Below are 22,832 nucleotides of genomic sequence, written 5' to 3'. Positions count from 1 at the left end.
GCATTACAGCGAGAGAGGCATTATGCATATGGAAGGTGAAAACCATTTTACTAAAGCAAGCTCCAAACCTCTATCCTACAAGTGCAACTGTGCCACCTACATCATCTGGAGCAGTTTAGAATCAATATTTGTCTAATAACATGACAAAAAGTGAAGTGGCGAACAAACCCTTGCTGAGACAAGCTAGCTAGCTTCAGGGTTGGCCGACCTTCTCACCATGTCTAGCTTTTCTTGAAAATGGATTTTTAAGTATGTCCGAGACCAAATAAATTTCTCTTCCTCCATAGGCATAAAAAAAGTCTAACTCAGATTTATTAATGTTTGCAGAACACTACAGATGTGTTTTTATAGTTGATCCCAGCTGTAACAGTTTCCCTCCGACCAACTAACCAGAGGACGGAAAAATGCTGACGCTATTCTGGGCCAGCTAGCTGTCCCTGTGAGGTGAATTTCAATTCTGATTGGTTAAAGAAACAGATTCATTGTTAATATTCTCTATGGTAGAAAGGCCAGCAGTACAAATTTGAAGGCCCTGAGCGGATTTGACATGGCAGCACATAGAATTTGAAATCTGATTGGACAAAAAAAATCTAACATCCACATACATGTACTGGAAGCAGTGCAGTTAAGAGAAATGCTACAAAATGAAGAAAATAAACTTTTGGAAATAAATTAATATAATTTCATGAAACAAATATTAGAATTTAGGTTGTAAATGTAGGTCAGTACTTCTGATAGTGTTTAGGCTAGCAGAGAAGGATTTGCTGGCCCTGGCAGCCCACCACTGTAATCTTAAGTGTCAAACACAGCACGTAAAAAATCTGGGCAGATACAATTGTTACCAAAATTTTAGAGATAAACGGAAGGTTTGAAATGGGTCTGTAATTCGATAGTTCGTAAGGATCCAAATTAGGGTGATAAGAGCCTTAATAACTGCCAGCTTAAGGGGTTTAAGGACATGACCTAAAGATAGCGAGGAGTTAGTAATATTGAGAAGTGGCTCTCCAGCTGTATGTAACACTTCTTTCAGTAATTAAGTTGAAATCGTATTTATCAAACATGTAGTTGGTTTAGCTGTTGTAATAAGATCATGTGGAGCTTTAGGTGAGACTGAATCACGAGATGTTGTCAGAGGTTGGACTTGGACTTGATAGCAAGTAATTAGAGTTGTGTGGTTTCAGATTCCACATTTTTATTGACTTTGCCAATTGCCTTCAGACATTCCCAGTGAACTGTTGAAAAAACTGTTTAATTTGCATTTACCTATGTTTCTACACTACTGTAAGCACATAAAACATCTCTTGTATTTTTCAAGGTAAAGTGTAAAAGATAGAAGGTAAAAGTGTCATAAAATTGTTTGTTATTTAAAAGAGCTATGTTACAATGCAAGATACACACTCTTCGGTTAAAAGTTAAATATTAATATGCTTGAAACCAAAGTCTGGTCTGAAAGTCCAACACTGTTAATAAAACAACTACTGATAATGATGAACTGATATTCAAAAAACATAAAGCATGTTAAACCTTGTAAGAGGTTTAAAATTATTCCATACATGAGCCCATGTTTGAGAATTACGAAAAGATTGGCATGTGCTTCTTGCTACTCATGTTTAAGTATTTGAATGAGCCATGTGTTAGAAGCATGTTGGGTTATATGGTTATTCTCAATGTTGTCTGTTGTGCAGTAAAAATCAAATCACAAGCAAAAATCCTTTATTTTACAAGAAACTCTTTATTATTACAGTTTTACATTGTCAGCAGTTTCTAATCTTTCTACTGGTGAGGTAAATGCATATACAAAAACTTTTTTTTAAACAGAGCCTTTGTACATTTTTTTTTTTTTTACAATAAAATGATACTCCTCCACTAGTGCAGGTTTAGTGGCTCAGGCAGTAAATGCCACCCCATTCCTGTATCTAGTCAAAAAGATTTTCATTATGGTTCTCTTGTAAAAACAATAAATAAATTATTTTCTGATACATTATTTTGTACAACTGCTCGGTTCCTGTTATCTCTCAATTCATTGATATTCAAAGATGTCATGGGAATGACTAAAGGATGGCAAAAAAAAAAGCTTAAAGCCAACAATGTCAGGATTTGGAGCCCCGTCACGACTTTGCCTTGTGCCTTTTGTCCACTAAAAGCATCAATTTCCACATTTATTTACCCAAATGTTTGTTAAAGCTAACTATTGCCACTTGTCTGTGTGAATTTAAGTTCTTTCAGTTTGTGGATTGGTCCTTAAGGGAGTGTGGTCAAACCTTGTGCTTTGTTTCTATGAGTATGTAAAGGTGTCTTCTATAAGTTTGCCCTCTTCCTTGTGTAGCCTTTTTTTTTGCCTACTAACAAAGGTTTTGGTAAAGGTTGTTTTGTTGAAGACTTTTAAAAGATTTTTGTTGTTTCCTTTAGGAACTGTAGAACTTAATTTTTCATTTGATTTTACCCTTTGTTCTCTTTTACCTTTTTAGGCTTATAAATAAAAAAAATGTATGGACCTTTAATCCCTTTTGAGACTATTTCTCAAAAATGTTGTGCTTGGGTTTACAAGGCCCGCTGTGGCATGTCTCTAACAAGTCTGAATGATCAACCCTGTGATAAATGAGAACTCAAGGAACTCAAACATTTTAATGCAGTCATTGTTTAGCAAGTTATTAAACTTTGTTTAGCTTTGTGAAGCACTTTTTTTATACAGTAGTTGACGCAGCCTTTACTCACTATTTTTAATTGCTTCAGATTTTTTTTTTTCTGCACTGGGATAACAAAGCATCACTTTTGCTTTAAAAGTGTTTTGGCTGCTTATTGTTCAGTTTTATTTCTGCACTATAGTATTTTTTAAGTTGTTTTGAAACTTGAACTTTAGACTTTTATATTTTCATCATTACACTAACACTTTCTGATAGTAAAATTAAATCACTAGTATTGCATTTCTGTGTTAATCAGTGTCATGCTCTGTATTATTGTGAACTGTGCTCAGCCTGTAAAGTAATCTCAGCACTGTCTGTTCTATTCACACACTGGCTGGGTATTAGTTTGGTTTCAACACTTACTGTAACACTTCAGCAGCTTTGTCCAAAGGTTTCTCAGTGTTGGCTTGCCCAGTCACTGCACTAGTTAATGCTGCTCTATATGAGGCTTAAGGATTTTCCCTGGCCACATGATCCACTGGTCTTGAATTGAAGCAATGCCTTCACCCACTGTACTGTCTTTTCTCCCTGCTACCTGGGGACATGTGCAGACTAGGTGTCCATTTTTTTCTGCAGTTGAAGCAATTTATCAATTGGGTCAGTGCATCGATAATGTACTTCTATGTACTGAACCCATCTATTTTAAATGATAGTGTGTGTGATACAGCTTGGTGTTACTGTTTGAGATCATTATTGTGAACCTTCTAAATGACACCACATACCTAACCAGGTCAGATTTATTCTTTATAGTTTTTACTTTCAATAGTAAGTTAGAGTAGAGAGTTGTCTCATTAGAGTTTCATCTTTAATAAAAGGGGGAGGTTAGACAGTGTAACTTTCTTGGAAGGGGATGAAAAGGGGAAGCACAGTGGTAAGTGAACCCCCTGATTACAATTCCCTTTTAAGTTAACTCTGTCTGTTCAAGATCAATGTGCAATGCAATGTTCATTCAGGATGCTGCTACAACATTCACATTTTCATGCCCATCCACCTCTCTAGTAGCTAGGCTGCATTCCTTTCACTTTTAATCAATGTTGCCACAGTGTTGTACATTACGGTACACATTGGTACTCTAAGGTAGTAATGTGTACCTTTTTAAATATAAAGTACAAAGATGTCCTTATAATGGTACTAAGAGTATATTGTTTACATATTTCAAATTGTATTTTGTGTATGCACAGTACATGGCACACAGTAATGGATACTTGCACATTCAAATAATACTTCATTTTGTTCTATTCTACAGTCCATGTTTCAGGAATGAAACAAGTAATTCAAAACAAACTATTCAAAGAAAATATGTATTGAACTTAACTGACAAACATGTCAAGACCCTATATCAATTATACAATGAGATGAAATAAACATTTAGTGTCACATCTTTTAAGCTTCCCGGCTGGTTTGTTTAAAAGTAGTAGCTTTTTAGACAGTGTTAAAGCTAACATATATCTCAATATATAAAGCTACTTAAAACTGCCAAAAGTGTTTCTGCGACGTTCCTTCCCATCTAACAGCTGAGCAATCATTTCCCTATTTATATTGTTAATTTTGTCACTGTGGATGTGACACACAGCAACACTGTTTAGATGGGACTGTGTCAATAGTGACATACAGAAGAAAATAACAAATTAAGTACACTGCTGGACATTAACCAATAATTTGTATCCTAAATTGTTTAACACTTAAGTATGGGGAACACGTATTCACTATTAACTTTGACATTCGCCTCAAACTCTTAATTTACTGCTTATTAGCTTTTAAGGTAGTGTTGTAGTTAAGTTTAGGTATTAGGTAGGATTATGGGATGCAGAATATGGTCATAAAGAATAAGGAATTAATATGTGCTTTCTAAGTAGCCTACTAATAAACAGCCAATGTGCAGTTGTTCATCATACTAATGTGTTACATATTTTTTTCTATATTTTACTAATTAAATTTTTTTATGATTGGTCCATATATAATCCTACAAACACTTGTGTATAAATAGATATTAAAAAAAAAAAAAACCTGCAAAAGCAGCCAGGTGTTAAAAGCCACATCTGTTCTCACCTGTAAAGGTACTTGTGTAACATACTGAATCTGCCCTGACAAACCTAGGCTGTCTGTTTCTTGCTCATCCTTGACGACACATAAAAACTATCAGCATACTGTAATGTTTCCCCTATCATCTACCCTTATTCACCGGACTACATTACCCATCATCCTTTGCACCCCGTCATCCACCATGTTTGTTTCCCGCCTTCACCTGTCTGTTCACCCGGACTCTATTTATACTCATCACCACTGTCTTCACTCATTGTCGGTTATCGTCTTTACTACATTGTATGTATGTGTGATTTACCTGCTCCTTATTATTAAAATGACATCTTTAATGGTACTATTCATCGTCCTCGTCTCTCCGTGTACATACCGTGACACACAGAGTTAAACATGCTGTAAAATCTCAGTTCAACATTATCTTTATTCTTATTTGAAGGGTTTTGATAACACACTTGTTAAAACAAAAGACGTTATAAAAGAGTTTATAGAAAATACACAGAAAAAGTGAACGTTTATCCAAGCAGTTTTTTTCCTTATAATCCTTTAAAACCTTTAAAACTTGCTAATTATTCAACAAGAGCAACAGGCAGAGTTACTAAACATTGTGCAACACAATTCGGATACCATATGCCAACTTACACTGCTTGACTTTTTTGTAAAAAAAAAAAGGAGTGAATCGGTTTTTGCCGCTTTGAGCTCATCGCAACCGAATGTTGAATGCGACTCGAGCTACAGTACTAGGGCGCGTGACAAGTGAGTGACTGATTGCCATGGCTACGTGAACGTCATGTATAGACTATCTTGTCTCTTTAAATTTTAAATCACGCTGCATTTATATACATTGCTCCATTAAAACCTCAACATGTCGTGAACACAACTCTCCACTAAAAAAGTGAGGGGGAGGAATTTACTTTTTATAAAAAGTGTCCCCCGTGTAATCTACGCCCCTGATTCTCACACTCCCTATGCTCTATGCTCACATTCACTGCCAGCATGTACTCAGAGAAAGAATTTCTTATTACTAATATTTCTGACATGAATTATACCCCACTAATATCTACATCAGTATCAAATGAAAGGCTGGCGTCAATCACATCAAGGTATTTAGGACGAGTGTTTCACAATTTACATCTACAAACTGAAAACAGTCATATAATACTCAAGTGAACAGCCCTCTTCTGGCTTCATTCCAAATCCATTGTATTATTAGTGGTATCAAAAGTTACACTCTGGTCAAGAAACACAAATCCGGATCAGAGACCAATAGTTGATCATTTACATTTATAACCAGGGGTGTCTCTGTGCTTTAACAAGGTTTAAATCTTGACTAAAACATTTCAGGAATCTTATTTCTATGTCAGTTTGTGCACAATATTTTTATAGGATGTTTGTGATAAAAGACAGGTTTAATACTGGCCTAAGTGGGACTGAGAGGGATCAAGGGCAGGCTTTTTTTTATACAGCGATGAATACTTTAAAACATTTTTGGTGTATAACCAATCCTAATCGTGAACATGTGAAGAAACAAGGGCTCTTGTACACAAGTACTCTTATCGATACAAGTAGTCTTAATTGAAACAGCTATATTGTTATCTTCAAGCTTGCCAAATTGTCTGGCTTAAATTAACTGTTTGACATAATATTTAATATAGCCCAAAGTGATGAGTAATAAAAAAGACAAGTTTTTTCCTAACCATTGAGATCAATTATAATCCAGACCATTTGGTTGGCTAACTTTTATAGGCATATGTGAGTAAGTGCAGTTTTTTATGATTAACCATGTCTTTATGTCTTAAGGCTTCAGATGAACATACAGAGCCCACCAGCGATGAGCACATGGTTCAAGTGTGTCATGAGACTGCTGGGCAGGAATGCACTGCTCCCACTGATCAAAGGATGCAAGATGGTGAAGAAATACAAGTTGTGAAAGAAAAAGTTGATACTACAGACTTCTCAGTGATAGCAACAGCCTCCATGCCACATTTGAACAGTTCAGACTTAGAAAGCTGCAATAGTTGTTCTGAAGCTCAAATTACATCAGTCAACCAAGCAACTCTCCTGGTACCCAAAAAGTGTGTGCACAAGAATGGTATTAGATTGAATGAGAAAATACCAGAATGTAATCTCAATATAGGAAGTAAAAACAAGCAGGATATGGCAATAGCAGAGTCGAGAGATTCCTCAAAGAATTCAGAAACAGATACTGTTGGTGTTACCAAAAGTCCACAATGCAATGCCATTTCTGAAAATAAATCAACCCCAGTACTTGACACCAGTCATGGGGAATCTTTTATAATGCAGAGTAAAACTACACAAAATAGAAATTCTGTTCTGGTTCTTAATAGGATTATGGAAAATGTGCAAGAGTCTTCAGCAGGCTCTGGTAGACATAATACTAATAAATTAGAAACCATCATCGGAAATAAGGGTAATACATTTTACAGTTTAAAAAAAAATACACAGAAGCATGATGAAAATAGAGAAAAAAAGATGGTTAATGAAACTGAGCAGAGAGGTGATAGCAAAGGAGGAAGCACAAAATTGATATCTGAGCAAGATATAGAAATTTGTAAATATAAAAAGGAAGCAGAAATTGAGGGACTAGAGAGTTTAAAAGCAGTTGAAAAAACAAAGTTTTATACTAAAGTACAACCAGAAAGGCACACAGTTGACCTTAGGGACCAATCTCTTGTCTCTCCAATCATAATACTTCCTGATACACGTGAAACAGTAATAAAAAATGTGGCAAAGATGAGAACTGTGCCATGTACTCAAGAAATCAAGGTTATAGTCCCAGAAAAAGTAAAACATGAGGAACCATTCAGTGTGCCTAGAATAGACGAACTGTTAACAGAACCTCATAGAGTTACCTATTCACTGGTTCATGAGGATGCAAGTATGCATAGAGATGATAAACCGTTTTTTCTGGAGCCAACAGGCATTGCCTCAAGGGCTTCAAACAAAAATATTGAAGATAATAAAGTGATGATAAATGTAGAGCCTGTAGATGTTACGTCTCCTCAGCATGAGTGGTTTCCATTTGACCAGAGAACACAAGTTAAACCAGATAATTTAGAGGCTCAAATGGTTGATAATGAAGAACCAACCAGGGTCAGTGTTGGTTGGAGGAGAGGAAATGACAACACTAATATCCCTATAATCAGCATAGCATGTGCCGATGATATTATACCTGCCCAAGAAGAGGAGAAAGAATTTGTAAAATGTGTCATTAATGATACAGTTAATCCAGACAGTGCCGCTCATAAAATGCATGCCTATTCATCTTCCTTAATTCTTACAACAGATGTAGAAAGTAGTACAGAAAACAGTATGAAAAAAGAAATAGTACCAGAGTCTTTGGCTATTATATTTAGAGAGGTGGTGGGTCATTCTGACAGTGAAGGAACTAAGAAAGATACCTTAGTGGAGACTAAACTGAACTCCGATGTCTCTTTGGCATTGTCACCAAAAGCACAAAATGCCATTGCCTATGACACAGACAATCTAAACAAAGAATCAAAAGTGGAACCTGATGCTGACAGGTTCCAAAAGGATAAACCTGCTATGGAGAAACTTGGTTTAACAACTCCTGTTGGACCAACACTTCCCCCACTAAGCCCAGCCAGTTTGCATAGACTTATGGCGAAAAATAACCCTAACTTGGAAAGCCAGGGTTCTACTGTTTCCATATTAGGGAATGGAAGTCAGAGGAAAGGAGAAGAGAGTGGAGGCAGCACCCCCACATCCACTCTATCCTGTGAGAGCAGCCCCAAGATGAAACGTAGAGACAGCCTTACTCTTATCCCCTCTGCCACCCCAGAGGAACTGGCATCTGGAGCACGCAGAAAAATCTACCTTGCCAAAACAAAGTCTGAAGATGAAGGCTCAGATACCCAAAGCAAAAAAGATGGCCCATACTTGTCACCCAGCCAGGCACGAAGGGCTGCTTTTTTGCAACTTCAAAGTGGGCAACAAGCACAGCAGATGGAAAAACGTTCACCTTTGTTAGGTCGCCGTAAAACCATGCTGGAGTTGCACAAACCTAAAGAGGAGCCTTCAGAGGAGATCAACATGTCAAACACAGAGAGCAAACCTTCAGAAAAAGAAAGGATAGACCCCTACAAAGGTAAATTTATTTAGCTTTATAACAGAGCAAAGACAATATCTCAGATTTTAAGTCATTATTAAGTCAAGGGCTGCAACCTATTGAAGTTTCTTACCAGAAATAACTTAGTTGACAATCTGCACTTTTAAAAAATCGTATTAACTTCAAATACGAGAGGCTGTAAGGGAATACCTTCATGTTGGCTAAATTTTGTATTTTACCAGAAAATATCTTCTTGCTAATGTTTACATTGTATATGTACATTACATGTACAGTAACTATAAACAGTTAACAATATACAAAAATTTATAATTAATTGTAGTCACTCTGTTATGTTGCTCCAGTGTCTAGGGCCTAGGGGTAACAACAACAACAATAACAATTTAATTATTGCAATTTGTTTGAACCAAAAATATGTTAAATATAAATAGGACATTGTTTTTGCTTTAAAAGAAGAAAAAAACTGACTGAAAAACAGAACACCACCACAACTCGGAAAACAAAAGAAAAACCTTCAAGGGTGACTATGAAACTAGACTCACAGGGGCAGGAGAGCATGGACAGTGAAAAGAAACGAACATAAGAAAGAGAGAGGTTACTCTAGGAGGTATATTACAAAATAAGCTAACCTTACTAACAAACAAACAAAAAAAATACATTAGGCTAAGTTCACAAAAATAAAAGGGGCAGCATCTGCCCTTTAACCTATGTTGTCTAGATAAAAACAAGACCTACATGGTGTAATGTAGGTGTGTGCACTGTTCTCAAGCCAAGTACGATAGAACATGGCTAACAAATAGTGATTGGTAATCAGGGCCAGCAAGACCTTCTCTGCTGGCCTAAATACTATGAGAATCAGTGATTTATGTTCCAATATATTTTTGTCCATGAATATGTGTTAAATTATTTCTAATAATCTATCTTCTTAATTTTATAGCTTTTGTCTCAGATGTACTGCTTTTAGTAGTGCTTTTAGTTTAGGTTAGGGTATCCAATCAGATTTTACCTATTAAATCACATGTTGCCAGGATCAAATGAATCCACTGTGAGACTTTACAATCAGCACTGCAGGTGCCTATATCTTAAGGTACATGTTGCTTGAAACTGTTGCTTAAACCTACTGTTGTAGATTACAAGTTGGCCAGTCAATCCAGTATTGTACAATAACTTCTGAATTTCATGTCCTTTGATTGGATGGTCAGAGAGCGCACTAGACAGAGCTTGCAAACTACATCTGTAGCAAAGTGCACAAGCTCAAATATATTTGTGTGGATTTAATAGCTCTTTTTTCATTCCACAATGGCTGACAGAAGAGAAGAAATGTAGTTAGTCGCAGATACACTTACAAGCACATTTACAAGACAGGCTTTTCAAGAAAAACGGGACATCATGAGGAAAGGTCAGCTAAAACAGTTCGAAACGCAACGCATGGAAAAAATGCACAAAAGCACAAAAAAAATATTTTATTAAAGTTTAATATCAATGCTTCTGGTAGAGATGATGTAGGTGGGTGGCACATTTGTGGCTGCAGTAAAAGGAAATTTGTTGGGCTGTGTTAATTGGGTTTCTGGCTTCAGTAATAGCATTTATGCTCACTGTATGGGATACTTGTCTATAATGCAGTGCTTTGTTATACTGCATTTCTGTGTAATATAGAATTTTCTGCAGTGTGCACAATTATTAGACAAGTGAGTATTTTGACCTAATCATAATTTCTATGCGTATTTTCCATCTCAAAGCTGGATAAACATGAATAAGGGAGGGTGTGGCATAAAGAGATCAACGCCCTATATCATGGTATGCCTAATTATTAGCAAAATGGCCCAAAAGAGAGATTTAACTGACTGTGAAAAGTCAAACATTTTCTTTGAGAGGGATGCACTACTCTTGAAAAGATATTGGGGCGTAAGCCATCAAATGTTTTGTTGCAAGTAGTCAAAAGGGTTGCAAGAAACTTGAGAAAATAATATGCAAATTAACTGATTTGAGAAGAATCAAATGTGAAGCTACCAGGAACCCATTGTCGTCTAGTGCTGTCATATTCCAGAACTACAACCTACCTGGAGTACCCATAAGGTGTTCAGTGCTCAGAGACATGTCCAAGATGAGGAAGGCTGAAACCCGAACACAGAATAAAACACATAAATTCAAACTACAAGACTGGGCCTAAACGTCTATTGACTGATGATATGAGAATCACTCTTGACGGGCTAGAAGGATGGGCACATGGCTGAATTAGTAACTGGCAAAGAGCTCCACTTCAAAGCAGACACCAGCAAGGTAGAGGTGGGGTACCAGTATGGGCTGGCAATATTAAAGATGAGCTAGTTGGACTTTTTCTGGTTGAAGATGGACTTAAAATCAACATCCAAATCTACTGCCAGTCTTTAAAAGACATTTTCTTTAACTGTGGTACAGGAAAAAGTATGTATCTTTCAAGAAGATCATGATATCATGATTATTCAGGACAATGTTTCATCACATGCGTTGAAGTACTCCACTGCATGCTTAGCCTGTAAAGACCCTAAAGATGAAAGAGTAATTACATGGCTCCCTTCCTCACCTGACTTTAAACCTATTGAGAACTTGTGGGCCCTTCTTAAAAGTACATTTTATGGTGAAGTAAAAAACAGTGCACCTCTCTGAAAAGTGTCTGGGAGGCTGTGGTTGAAGAAACTGACAGACTCCATGAATGGAAGACAATTTTGAAATTAATTTAGTTGCATAATAATTATGCACACCAATATGTGCACAATAATTGTGCACACATAGATATTTTCCTAAGAAAGCCAAAGTCTGACTTTTATATTTTTAGATATTTAGGTTTGAGTTGTGAGTTGTTTTGGATTGACCGAGAACACTGTAGTTGTTTAATAATTAAATGAATTCTCAAAAATACAACTTGCCTAATAATTGTGCACACAGTGTATAGCCATGGCAACATAATGATGGTATTATGAGATGGATTTTTTTAGAGATGTAATTATACAACTCATCATACTTAATTCTGACCAGACTGACTAAACTTGCATGTTATGACATACTTAAATTGACTAAGATTAAAATCTGAGGATTAATAGAGGGAAGTGGATACTCTAGATAGTTTTTATCTTTACCCAGTTTTCCTCTAATTTCAGCTCCTCAGGTAATCCGCAAGATCAGAGGAGAACCTTTCTCTGATGCCCTGGGCCACTTAAAGCTGTGGTGTCAATTCTTTAATGTGCTTAGTGACTCCACAATCAAATGGTTCAAAGATGATGTAGAGATTGCAGAAATAAAAAGAAGGTAACTTGTTTTTCTTCCTATCTAATCTGATTACACATTTTCCCTGTTTAAATAAAGTTTAGGTGTTGGATTAAAGAATAATTTTAATGTTACATTATTAATATTAAATGCAGTAAAAACTGATATATTTTAAATTTATAAATGGCAAAAGATTAAAAAAATTTACACTTTTTTGTGACATGTTTCTCAGCGCAGGAGATGAAAATCAAGTGGCACTGGCCATTGTTCAGGCATCCAGCAGAGACTGTGGAGTCTATAGCTGCACAATCAAGAATGAATATGGCACTGACACAACTGACTACTTACTCAGCTCAGACAGTAAATTTGCATTTGGTATTTAATTCATCAGAAAAATTAAAACCAAACTGGAAAAACATTCATAAATCTACACTCTCTCCTTACTATTTCACAGTACTGGCTGAGTTCTTTTTACGGGATGATTCAGAAGGTAGGGGTATTTATAAGTAGACATACAATAACAATTTAATGTTTTAGCAGTATAGCTCATCTACTGGTCTTGTTCTGCAATCTCCTTAGTGGGAGAAGAGATTGAGATGACACCCTTGCTGTTTACAAAAGGCCTGGTGGACCCTGGCTACTGGGGTAATAAGTTTTTTGGTCGCATTATGATTGAGGAGCTGCAAATTGGGGAAGGATGTGCACACAAAAACAGCAGAGCCAAGGTCATCTATGGTTTGGATCCTGTTTTTGAGTCAGGAAGCACCTGCATTGTCAAAGTGAGAAACCACATTGTATATGGGACCAATGAAGAAAACTGCTTGGCAGAGATAAATTTAGAGATCACGAGACAGGTAATTATATCAATTTCATTGAATGCATTATTAAGTCTAAAGAGCATTTATAATATGTCAGGTACACCTTTTATTGATCAAAATTATTATTTAATCAATATTAATTATTTATGAGCTAATGTACTTATAACCACATACATGTTTTAAAAAAGTACTAATATATCAACTAGCTAAGAAATATAAAAAACCTTTGATTATTTCTGCTTTCTTAGGAATGTAAAATCCATAACACAGTCCGGGAATACTGCAAAATCTTTGCTGCTGAGGCGAGAGTGATCGATCAGTTTGGTTTTGCATTAGAGTAAGTCCCTTTCTCTCTGTCTTTTCACAGTATTAAATACAACCACAATTTTAAAAAAAGTTGGGACGATATGTCAAATGAATGCAATGATTTTCAAATCTCATAAATTCATATTCTATTCACAATAAAAAAAAATATATACAGTATCTCACAAAAGCGAGTACACTCCTCACATTTCAGCACCCATTTTATTATATCTTCTCAGGGAACAGTACTATAGAAATAAAGCTTTATATTTCAGAGTAGTTAATGTGCAGCTTGTATAGCAGTATTGATTTACTGTCCTCAACATTCAGCCATAATTTTCAAAAAAGCTGGCAACAAAATTGGGTACACCCTAAGTGATAACACCTGTACGTTGTTTAACCATGCAAAGCATGTCTTATTCATCATGTTCATGTTTTTGTCTGCTTGGCAGAATTTGTGTATCTAGTATTAGAGCAGTACAATTCTCGCATACTGACCACTGGATGGCACCTCATGGTAAAAAAGTCTGTGAGGATTTGAGTTTTAGAATTGTTGCTCTCCACAAAGATGCCTAGGCTATAAAATGAACAGTAAGTTACAGTGCAGCGGGCCAGGGCCATACAGAGGTTTTCCAGGTGGGTTCCACTCAGAACAGGCTTCCCCAAGGTCAATCAAAGAAGTTGAATCCTTGAGCTGTGTGGTCAGGTTCAGAAGCTGGCCCCAAAAAACATGTGTGCTGCTAACATTGTTTAGAGGTTGCAGAAGGAGAAAGTCCGCTTGTCAGTACTCAGACCATACGCTGCACAGTGCAACAAGTGGGTTTGCATTGCCGTCATCGCTGAATGAAGCATCTTCTAAAGCTGGCTCACAAGAAGGCTCACAAATGTTTCGGGTTTCCTGAAAAAGCGGGAATTAGATGCTGGGTTTCATAGCACTATGTGAACATTCTTTGTTCAGCCGGTTGTGAAGCATGTGTCAAACACGCTAAGAATTTGGTTAAAAAATTCTTGGCAGGTGATGTGCAATAGCACCTGTGAGGCTATAAATAGATGCGACACAGACACACCTTCAGGTTATTCCTTTGTCTGAAGAGACGTCCGAACACCCCCACAGTGTGGCAGTGAGGTGTAGAATCTCAGTCCTGCTTTTTCAGGAAACATAGTATCACTCATATAACCCATCCTGATAGAGACATTCTCTATCAAAAGCTACACTCAATAAAACTTTCTTTTGGCTTCTCTCATTAGGGGTCGCCACAGCGGATCATCCGTATTCATGATCCGTATGTTCGATTTGGCACATGTTTTTACGTTGGATGCCCTTCCTGGTTCCCTGACCAGGGATCGACCCGGGCCACAGCAGTGAGAGCGCCGCATCCTAACCACTACACTCAATGTGCTTTTAAAAATTAACATTTTTACACAGAAAATGCATGATAAAGAATGAATAAGATGTCCTATATAATTGTAAATTTGTCCCTAATGAGCCGGTGGTGACTGTGGCAAGGAAAAACTTCATAATGGCATAAGGGAGAAACCTTGAGAGGAACCAGACTTGAGGGGGAATCCATTCTCATCTGGGTGGCACCGAATGTCCATTTATAACAGCTAAACGATGTTGAAGTGTGCAGTGATGGTGATCAGATGCAAACTGTAGTCCTGTGTTGCAGACTGTTAACATTAACTACAGTCCATATCCATCCTTAAAGCTATTGTCTTACTGCGTAATTTGATGAATCCCCAGGCTATTGATAAGAAACCATTCCCAGCTGCACAGAATGGCCCCAATAGTAGAGAACATCATCCAGAGGCGGGACAGGAACAGTGGTCACTGGTGCCTCAGGTGCCTCATGTTTAACTCAAAAGAAAATGTAGAGGGGTGACAGGGAGAGAAATATATGGATTCTTCTTTATCTTCTTCTTCTTTCAACTTCTCCCATTAGGGGGTCGCCACAGTGGATCATCTGTCTCCATACCCCCCTGTCCTCTACATCTGCCCCTTTCAACCCAACTAGCTGCATGTCATCCATAAACCTCCTCTTTGGTCTTCCTATTTTCCTCCTTCCTGGGGCTCCATCCTCAGCATTCTTCAACCAATATTCCCCATGTCCCTCCTCTGAACATGTCCAAACCATCTCAATCTCACCTCCCTCGCTTTGTCTCCAAAATGTCCTACATGCACTGTCCCTCTAATAAACTCATTTCTAATCCTTTCCATCCTCGTCACTCCAACGTAAACTTCAACATCTTCAGCTCTGCTCCCTCCAGCTCCAATTCCTGTCTTTTACTCAATGTCACTGTCTCTAAACCATGCAACATAGCAGGTCTCACCACAGTCTTATAAACTTTCCCTTTCACTCTTGCAGATACTCTTCTATCACAAATCACTCCTGCCACTCTTCTCCACCCACTCCACCCTGCCTGCACACTTTTCTTCACTTCTCTAATACACTCTTTATAACTTTGCACTGTTGACCCCTAGGTACCTGAACTCCTCCACCTTCTCCACCTCTTCTCCCTGCAATCGCACCACTCCACTGCCCTCCCTCTGATTCACACACATGTACTCTGTCTTATTCCTACTGACTGTCATTCCCCTTCTCTTAAGCACGTATCTCCACCTCTCCAGGCTCTTCTCAACCTGCTCCCTACTCCCACCACAAATAACAATATCATCCGCAAACATCATAGTCCACTGAGACTCCTCTTTGACCTTGTCCGTCAACCTGTCCATCACCACTGCAAACAGGAAAGGGCTCAGATCCGATCCTTGATGCAGTCCAACCTCCACCTTGAACCAGTCTGTTGTTCCTACTGCACACTTCACTGCTGTCACACTGTCCCCATACATGTCCTGCACCACCCTCACATACTTCTCTGACACACCTGACTTCCTCATACAATACCACAACTCCTCTCTTGGCACCCTGTCGAACGATTTCTCTAAATCCACAAATACACAATGCAACTCCTTCTGACCTTCTCTATACTTCTTCATCAACATTCTTAAAGCAAATAATGCATCTGTGGTGCTCTTCCTCGGCATTAAACCATACTGTTGCTCACAGATGGTCACCTCTTCTCTCAGCCTGGCTTCCACTGTTCTTTCCCATAACTTCATGGTGTGAATGATCAAATTAATTGCCCTGTAGTTACTGCAGGTCTGCACATCTCCCTTGTTCTTAAAGATCGGTACCAGCACACTTCTTCTCCATTCCTTAGGCATCCTCTCACCTTCCAAAATCCTGTTAAACAATCTAGTTAAAATCTCCACTGCCATCTCACCTAAACATCTCCATGCTTCTACCGGTATGACATCTGGTCCAACCGACTTTCCACTTTTCATCCTCTTAATCCTATCCACTTCCTGCTTCACCAACTCCACACCACCCAACCTTCTCTCTTTCTAATTTTCCTCGTTCATCAGCTGCTCAAAATACTCCCTCCATTTTCTCAACACACTCTCCTCACTAGTCAACACATTTCCATCTCCATCCTTTACTGCTCCAACTTGCAGCACATCCTTCCCAGCTCGGTCTCTCTGCCTGGCCAATCGGTACTAATCCTTTTCTTCTTTCTTTAGTGTCCAACTTCTCATACAGCTCCTCATATGCCTTTTCCTTGGCTTTCACCACATCCCTCTTCGCCTGCTGCTACATTTCCTTGTACTCGTGCCTACTTTTTTTCATCACTCTGTTGATCCCAATTCTGTTTTGCCAACCTATTTTTTCCTTATGCTTTCCTGCACTTACTAATTTCACTACTAGTCTCTTTGTCTTCCTTTCCAAGTACCTTTCTAGCTGTCTCCCTTTTCACTTCTGCAGTAGTTGCCCAATTATCAAATCAAATCATATCAAATACAATTTTATTTATAGAGCACCTTACAGCAACCAAAAGGAGCACAAGGCACTTTCCAGTAAAACAACAATAAAAATTAAATATAAGAACACAATGTACATAAAATAGGCTACGTATTAAAAGCTTGTAAGAATAAATGAGTTTTTAACTGCGATTTAAAAACACGCAGCACAGTGATGCATCGTATGTGTGCTGGAAGTGTGTTCCACAGTTTTGCCAGTGAAGCGAGCAGAGGACAGAGATGATGTGTGAGCGTTTGGAGGTGTTAAAGAAAATACGTGCTGCCGCATTTTGTATATTACAGTAGTCAATTATCGAGCTGATAAAGGCATGTATAGCTTTTTCAAGGTCAAAAATGATTTGACCTTGCTGAGTAGTCTTAGCTGGTAAAAGCTCACCTTCACTACTGCACTGATCTGTTTATCGAAATGCATACTTTTGTCAAAAATAACACCCAGGTTACGCATGGTAGGTGCAAACTGAGGTGTTATAGGACCAAAACTAAGATAACTGCTGGGTGAGTCCGGGCTGAACAGGATGTACTCAGTCTTTCAGATGAAGGAAGTTCTGGGAATGCCACTGTTTGATATCCTGAAGGCAATTATGAAGAGGGTCAATTGCAGAATGATTACTCAGAATCACAGGAAGATAGATCTGGAGGTCGTCAGCATAGAAATGAAATTTAACTTTGCGATTGGAGTTGAGTTAACCAAGTGGCAGCATATAGAGTGAAAACAGAATAGGACCAAGAATAGATCCTTGAGGCACATCAGATGACAGAGGAGCAACCAAGGAAGAATAATCATTAAGCATTACTGAAAAAGTTCTGTTATTGAGTTATTATCAGAACTAATTTAGCACCGCACCCTGCAGACCAACAACATATTGAAGACGAGAGATGAGGATGGCATGATCCACGGGGTCAAATGCAGTGGTTAGGTCCAGTAACACCAAAACCACAGAGCTTTTACCATCCAGGGCTTCAAGAATGTCATTATGGACCCTCAATAATGCTGATTCAGTGCTATGTTGCGACCTGAAACCGGACTGAAATGTATCACCAATGCGGTGCAGTTGAAGGTGAGACTGAAGCTGGGCGAAAACAAGCTTCTCCATCAACTTAGACAGAAATGACAGGTTAGATATATGGCGGAAGTTGGATAGTATGGAGGGATCAAGGTTGGGTTTCTTGAGCAGCGGTCTAACAATAGCGTGTTTGAGAGCAGGAACAGTACCCACCCTAAGACAGCTGTTTATGAAGGAGACAAGGATGGGACCTATGATGTCAACAGCCTCCTTCAAAATCCTGACAGGAACAGCGTCTAGAGGGCAGGTGGTGGGCTTCAACTTGTGGACAGCTTTTTTGAGGTCCACAAGAGTAACTGCATCAAAGTTCTCTAGCACACATTGCGCCACATGAGTAGACATGGCAACAGTGTGGACTTGTGTAATGGTTTGCCTAACAGACAAAACCTTGTCCAAAAAATGTTGTTTGAAAGCATTGCATGTGTTTACAGAAACGTCATTCAAGGAGACAGACACCGCATTTATGACAGAATTGACAGTGCTCAAATTTCAGGGCGGTGGCTATTGCTACTGATGAGAGCAGAAATTTACTCTCCTTTAGCTTCCTTCAGTGCACTCTAATAGGTGGCAAGACTGTCTCTAAACATCGCCAGTGACACCTGCAGCCTATCCTTCTTCCATTTTCGCTCAGCCTGTCTAAACAAGTGCCTGAGGCCCCGAGTTGTATCATTGAGCCAGGGGTCCAAAGGACCGTTGGTCGCCTTTACCTTGTAGGGCACAACAGAATCCATAATCTGGGAGCAGATGGTATGGAAGGAGGCGAGGAAACGGTCCGGACAAAGAGGCGATGCCAATTCAGCAGTAGAGGCAAGATCAGAAACAGAGAAGGCAGCAATAAAATCATCGACTGTAGATGAGGTAATAATGCAACAGCGATGAGGAGCAGTAGACGTTGGTGCAGGTGAAACAGCACAAATGTCAAACCATATGAGAGAATGGTCAGAGATGGGAAAATCCATGGCCTCACAAGTTGACAGAATCACCCTACGAGAGATAATAAGGTCAAGAGTGTGACCTAACCTATGGGTGGGACAGGAAATGGACTGAGCCAGATCTAATGAGTCTAAAAGTGCCTTAAAATCATTAGCAGGTTTATCCGAGGGGCAGCAAACATGAATGTTAAAGTCATCACAGATTAGAACATTGTCAAACTTTGCTAGAAACTCTGACAAAAACTCTGAGAACTCAATTAAAAAATCCTTGTTTAATTTGGGCAGCCGGTAGATTACTGCACATAAAATCGGACAGGGTAGTGTAAGCACAAATACTTGTAACTCAAAGCTGGTTTACCCTCTAGTGGACAGCTGGTGGCACTTTAGGGACTGTCTATGTACTGTGGCTATCCCCCCGCCCCTACCCGTTTGCCGAGGCGTGTTTAGGTAAAGGTAACCAGAGGGGAGGATTTCCAAAAAGGCACTGACATTACCTGGGGAAAGCCAGGTTTCGTTGAGGATAAACAGATCCAGATTGTGAGAGGAGGTGACATCATTGAGGACAAATGTTTTGTTATTGAGCGATCTGATGTTACAAAGTGCCATGCAGAACGTGGAAAAGTTGGCAGGCCACGATGTTACATGAGGAATTGATCGAAGGTTACCTTGGACACAACCCCGGGTGGTTGTTTCAACGCGGCGGGGACACGGAAATGGAACGCCAGTGTTTGAGCCAACCGGACGAAGCCATCGGTAGCATTCCCGCGATCTTCTAGCATTGCCAAATCCTGGTTGATCTTTATACCTCGAAGACGGAGAATCCAGGTGAGTCCTCAGCATGTACATGTGACTGCGTCTTCTGCGGCGCTTCCTGCCTGGTAGCCAACAGACAGGGCGTCTCAGGAAAGGAGGAATTAATGTCAACAGTGGCGGTGGTGGTTTAAAGGACTGGGTATTTAAGAGGCGATTAGTTGTAAAACGCAGTTCCAGCAGCGTGGTGCGATCTTCCCTAAATCTCTCACTACAGCCTTCCTCCTTCAGTTTTCACCATCTTATTCTTCTTTCAGTCCTTTCTCTTCTGCTCTTCTTTTTCACCTCAAAAACCATCCTACAGACCACCATCCTACACTGTCTAGCTACACTGTCCCCTGCCAACACCTTACAGTCTCCAATCTCCTTCAAGTTGCATCTCCTACATAGAACATAGTCCACCTGTGTGCACCTTCCTCCACTCTTATACGTCACCCTATGATCCTCCTTCTTCTTAAAATAAGTGTTAACCACTGCAATTTCCATCCTTTTAGCAAAATCTACCATTACCTGCCCTTCCACATTCCTCTCCTTAAAGCCATACCTACCCATCACCTTCTCATCACCTCTGTTCCCTTCACCTACATGCCCAAATTGAATTGAAATTGAAATCCGCCCCAATCACCAATCTTTCATTCCTAGGTACACCTTCTACCACTTCATCCAACTCACTCCAGAATTTTTCCTTCTTCTCCATCTCACAACCCACTTGTGGAGCAGAAGCACTGATGACATTTATCATCACCCCTTCAACTTCCAGCTTCACGATCATCGCCCTATCAGAATCTCTCTTCACCTCAACTACACACTTACTGTATCTTCCTTCAGGATCACCATTTCTACACCATTTCTCTTTCCATCCATGTATGCCGGTATGAATTTCTCTTTCGTGATCCGCATATTTGATTTCGCACATGTTTTACGCTGGATGCCCTTCCTAACGCAACCCTCCCCATTTACCCAGGCTTGGGACCGGCATTAAGAGTGCACTGGCTTTTAAGTCTCTTTAACTGGCTCTTTATTGCTGTATATAAGTTTAGGACACTGTGCAGGTGGGGACCGGGCAAGACTTGCTATGGAAGCTTAACTAAAAGAGAAAACCAGAAGAAAACACAGAAATTAGGGATCTCTGGGATAAGAGACGGCCCCCCCACACCACCGTCAACAAACCTGAGTGAATGGGTGAGAGTGAGGGGACGACAGCATACAAATATCACAGTTCACGGAACACACTATATTCATGATACCTCCAGATCTGCTTCTTTATCTAAGAAAGAAAAAAAAATGCTTGTTGTGTAGTGTGTAGTTGTGTAGTGTGTGCGCACAAACATTGAAGAGGTCTCAAACATGGCTTTGGGATGTTGACTCAAGGGCATAGTATCAAGGGCATAGTATCAGAGTATCAGAGGGCAGAGTATCATGAACATTTAAACTATAAAATAGCACGGACGCAATCTAATTTGATGATTTATGTAAGAGGCTACTTTGGTTGCCCATCTGCACTAGGACAAGGCAGCATCTTAAAGGCATTTAAGTATTTTTGCTGCAGATCGTTGCCCCCCGGAAAAACAGTGGTGGCGAGAATAGTAAAGCGGGTGCTGGGAAGGACCCCTTACTCTCTGTGAGAATTTCTCAATTTCTCAAGGCGACATACCGCCATAATCCTGGCTGCACCCCCCTCAAGACTTCTTCTTTGATGGAATGATTGTCTTTAAATTCTGCCTCTTACTGAGCTTCTGAGAGTGGCGAGCTGCTCCCCAGTCCATATGAGGGGGCACACGATTTGCTACGCTCTTTCTGGAATTCAAGCCACAGTAGAACCGGAGTAATTTGAGGCTGGTTGGCCAACAATCCTGTTTCTTGAACAAAGCAGGGGAGAAATTGATCATGCTTTTGCGTGTGTCTTGGCCTCCTAGAACCTACTGATGATGGTCATCAGGCCAAGAGGCCAATACACACGCAGAAGATGGCCCCATGTCACCTTCTAATTCTTTGCTGACTTTATTGAGGAGCACCTTGTCCCTATCCCTGATGCCCATGAGATTGATCCACACATGTCTCTTTTCCATTTGTTTGATTGCACAGAGACACATTCTTGGTTCAGTGTAGCTCTGAAAACGCTTCCTCACTAATTCCTTTGCCCATGCTCAGGTCTTTCAGAAGGTTAGCCTGGTACACCTGCAAAACCACCATGGTGACCTGCTGCTGGGATGTAGCTCTGTACTTCTTGATGTGGAGGGTGACAGGCTGTCAGGAGAGAGATAGCATTCAAGTGTCTTTTTCACCTGGGACATCATTGTATACCCCTGCATCCTTGCACCATAATAGTCAAATAAACTGACATTGTGGGTATGAATATGTGAGAGGAATATGGCTTACTCTATAAGTGAAATAGATCACTATGGAGATCAGTAAGAAAAATTGGGAGGGGCTGACATTAGGGTCCTTCTCTCTGGCCACCCAACAGAAATCTGTCATCCAGCTTGGAGTATCTGGTGTTTCTTCAAACCTGTGGCCAGTCTAAATTAAGCCTGAAAACCACAGTCACTACCTCATGTACTTCCTAAATGCTTTCTCATCATGGGTGGAGCGCTCAGAGGTGGAGCTTAAAATGTTTGTAATGCGGGATGGAAGAGAAAAAATGTCATTGGCTCGTTCCGAGGAAGTGCCAGAGCATTCGCGATTTGGCAAGAGAAGGGCATGCCCGCATCTTGCCCCTCAGCCGGCATGACACGTGATCCCCATGAGATTTAAATTTTTGTAAAAAAAAAAAAAAAAAAAAGAAAAAGGCCACCTCTGAGAGCAGAGCAAGCATCTCTTGGGAGACCCGCTACAGGTTGTTTTTTTATATTTTTTTATATGTGTATATTTTTTTTTAACAGCGCACTCTAAAACACAGCACACACACAAAGAGCAGTCTCTGAAGACAAAGAAACTATCTGTGTCATGTCTA

The 22,832-nt window shown here is 39.5% G+C and overlaps 1 protein-coding gene across 4 annotated transcripts in view; it reads left to right on the top strand.

The window, feature by feature from the left end:
• alpk3a (alpha-kinase 3a) overlaps positions 1–22,832 on the top strand; it is a 56,296-nt gene that overhangs the window by 10,682 nt on the left and 22,782 nt on the right. For all 4 annotated transcript variants that reach the window (XM_046865267.1, XM_046865265.1, XM_046865266.1 and 1 more), the window contains 6 exons: positions 6,522–8,850; positions 11,967–12,114; positions 12,305–12,432; positions 12,527–12,562; positions 12,652–12,926; positions 13,139–13,227. In XM_046865267.1, the coding sequence (XP_046721223.1) occupies positions 6,522–8,850; positions 11,967–12,114; positions 12,305–12,432; positions 12,527–12,562; positions 12,652–12,926; positions 13,139–13,227 (3,005 nt within the window). The remainder of the gene's footprint in view (positions 1–6,521; positions 8,851–11,966; positions 12,115–12,304; positions 12,433–12,526; positions 12,563–12,651; positions 12,927–13,138; positions 13,228–22,832) is intronic.

The sequence above is a fragment of the Silurus meridionalis genome, chromosome 13, assembly GCF_014805685.1.
Source record: "Silurus meridionalis isolate SWU-2019-XX chromosome 13, ASM1480568v1, whole genome shotgun sequence".
Classification (NCBI taxonomy): Eukaryota; Metazoa; Chordata; class Actinopteri; order Siluriformes; family Siluridae; genus Silurus; species Silurus meridionalis.
Note: the sequence above shows the minus strand (reverse complement) of the source record. Positions and strands in the feature narration are given on the sequence as shown.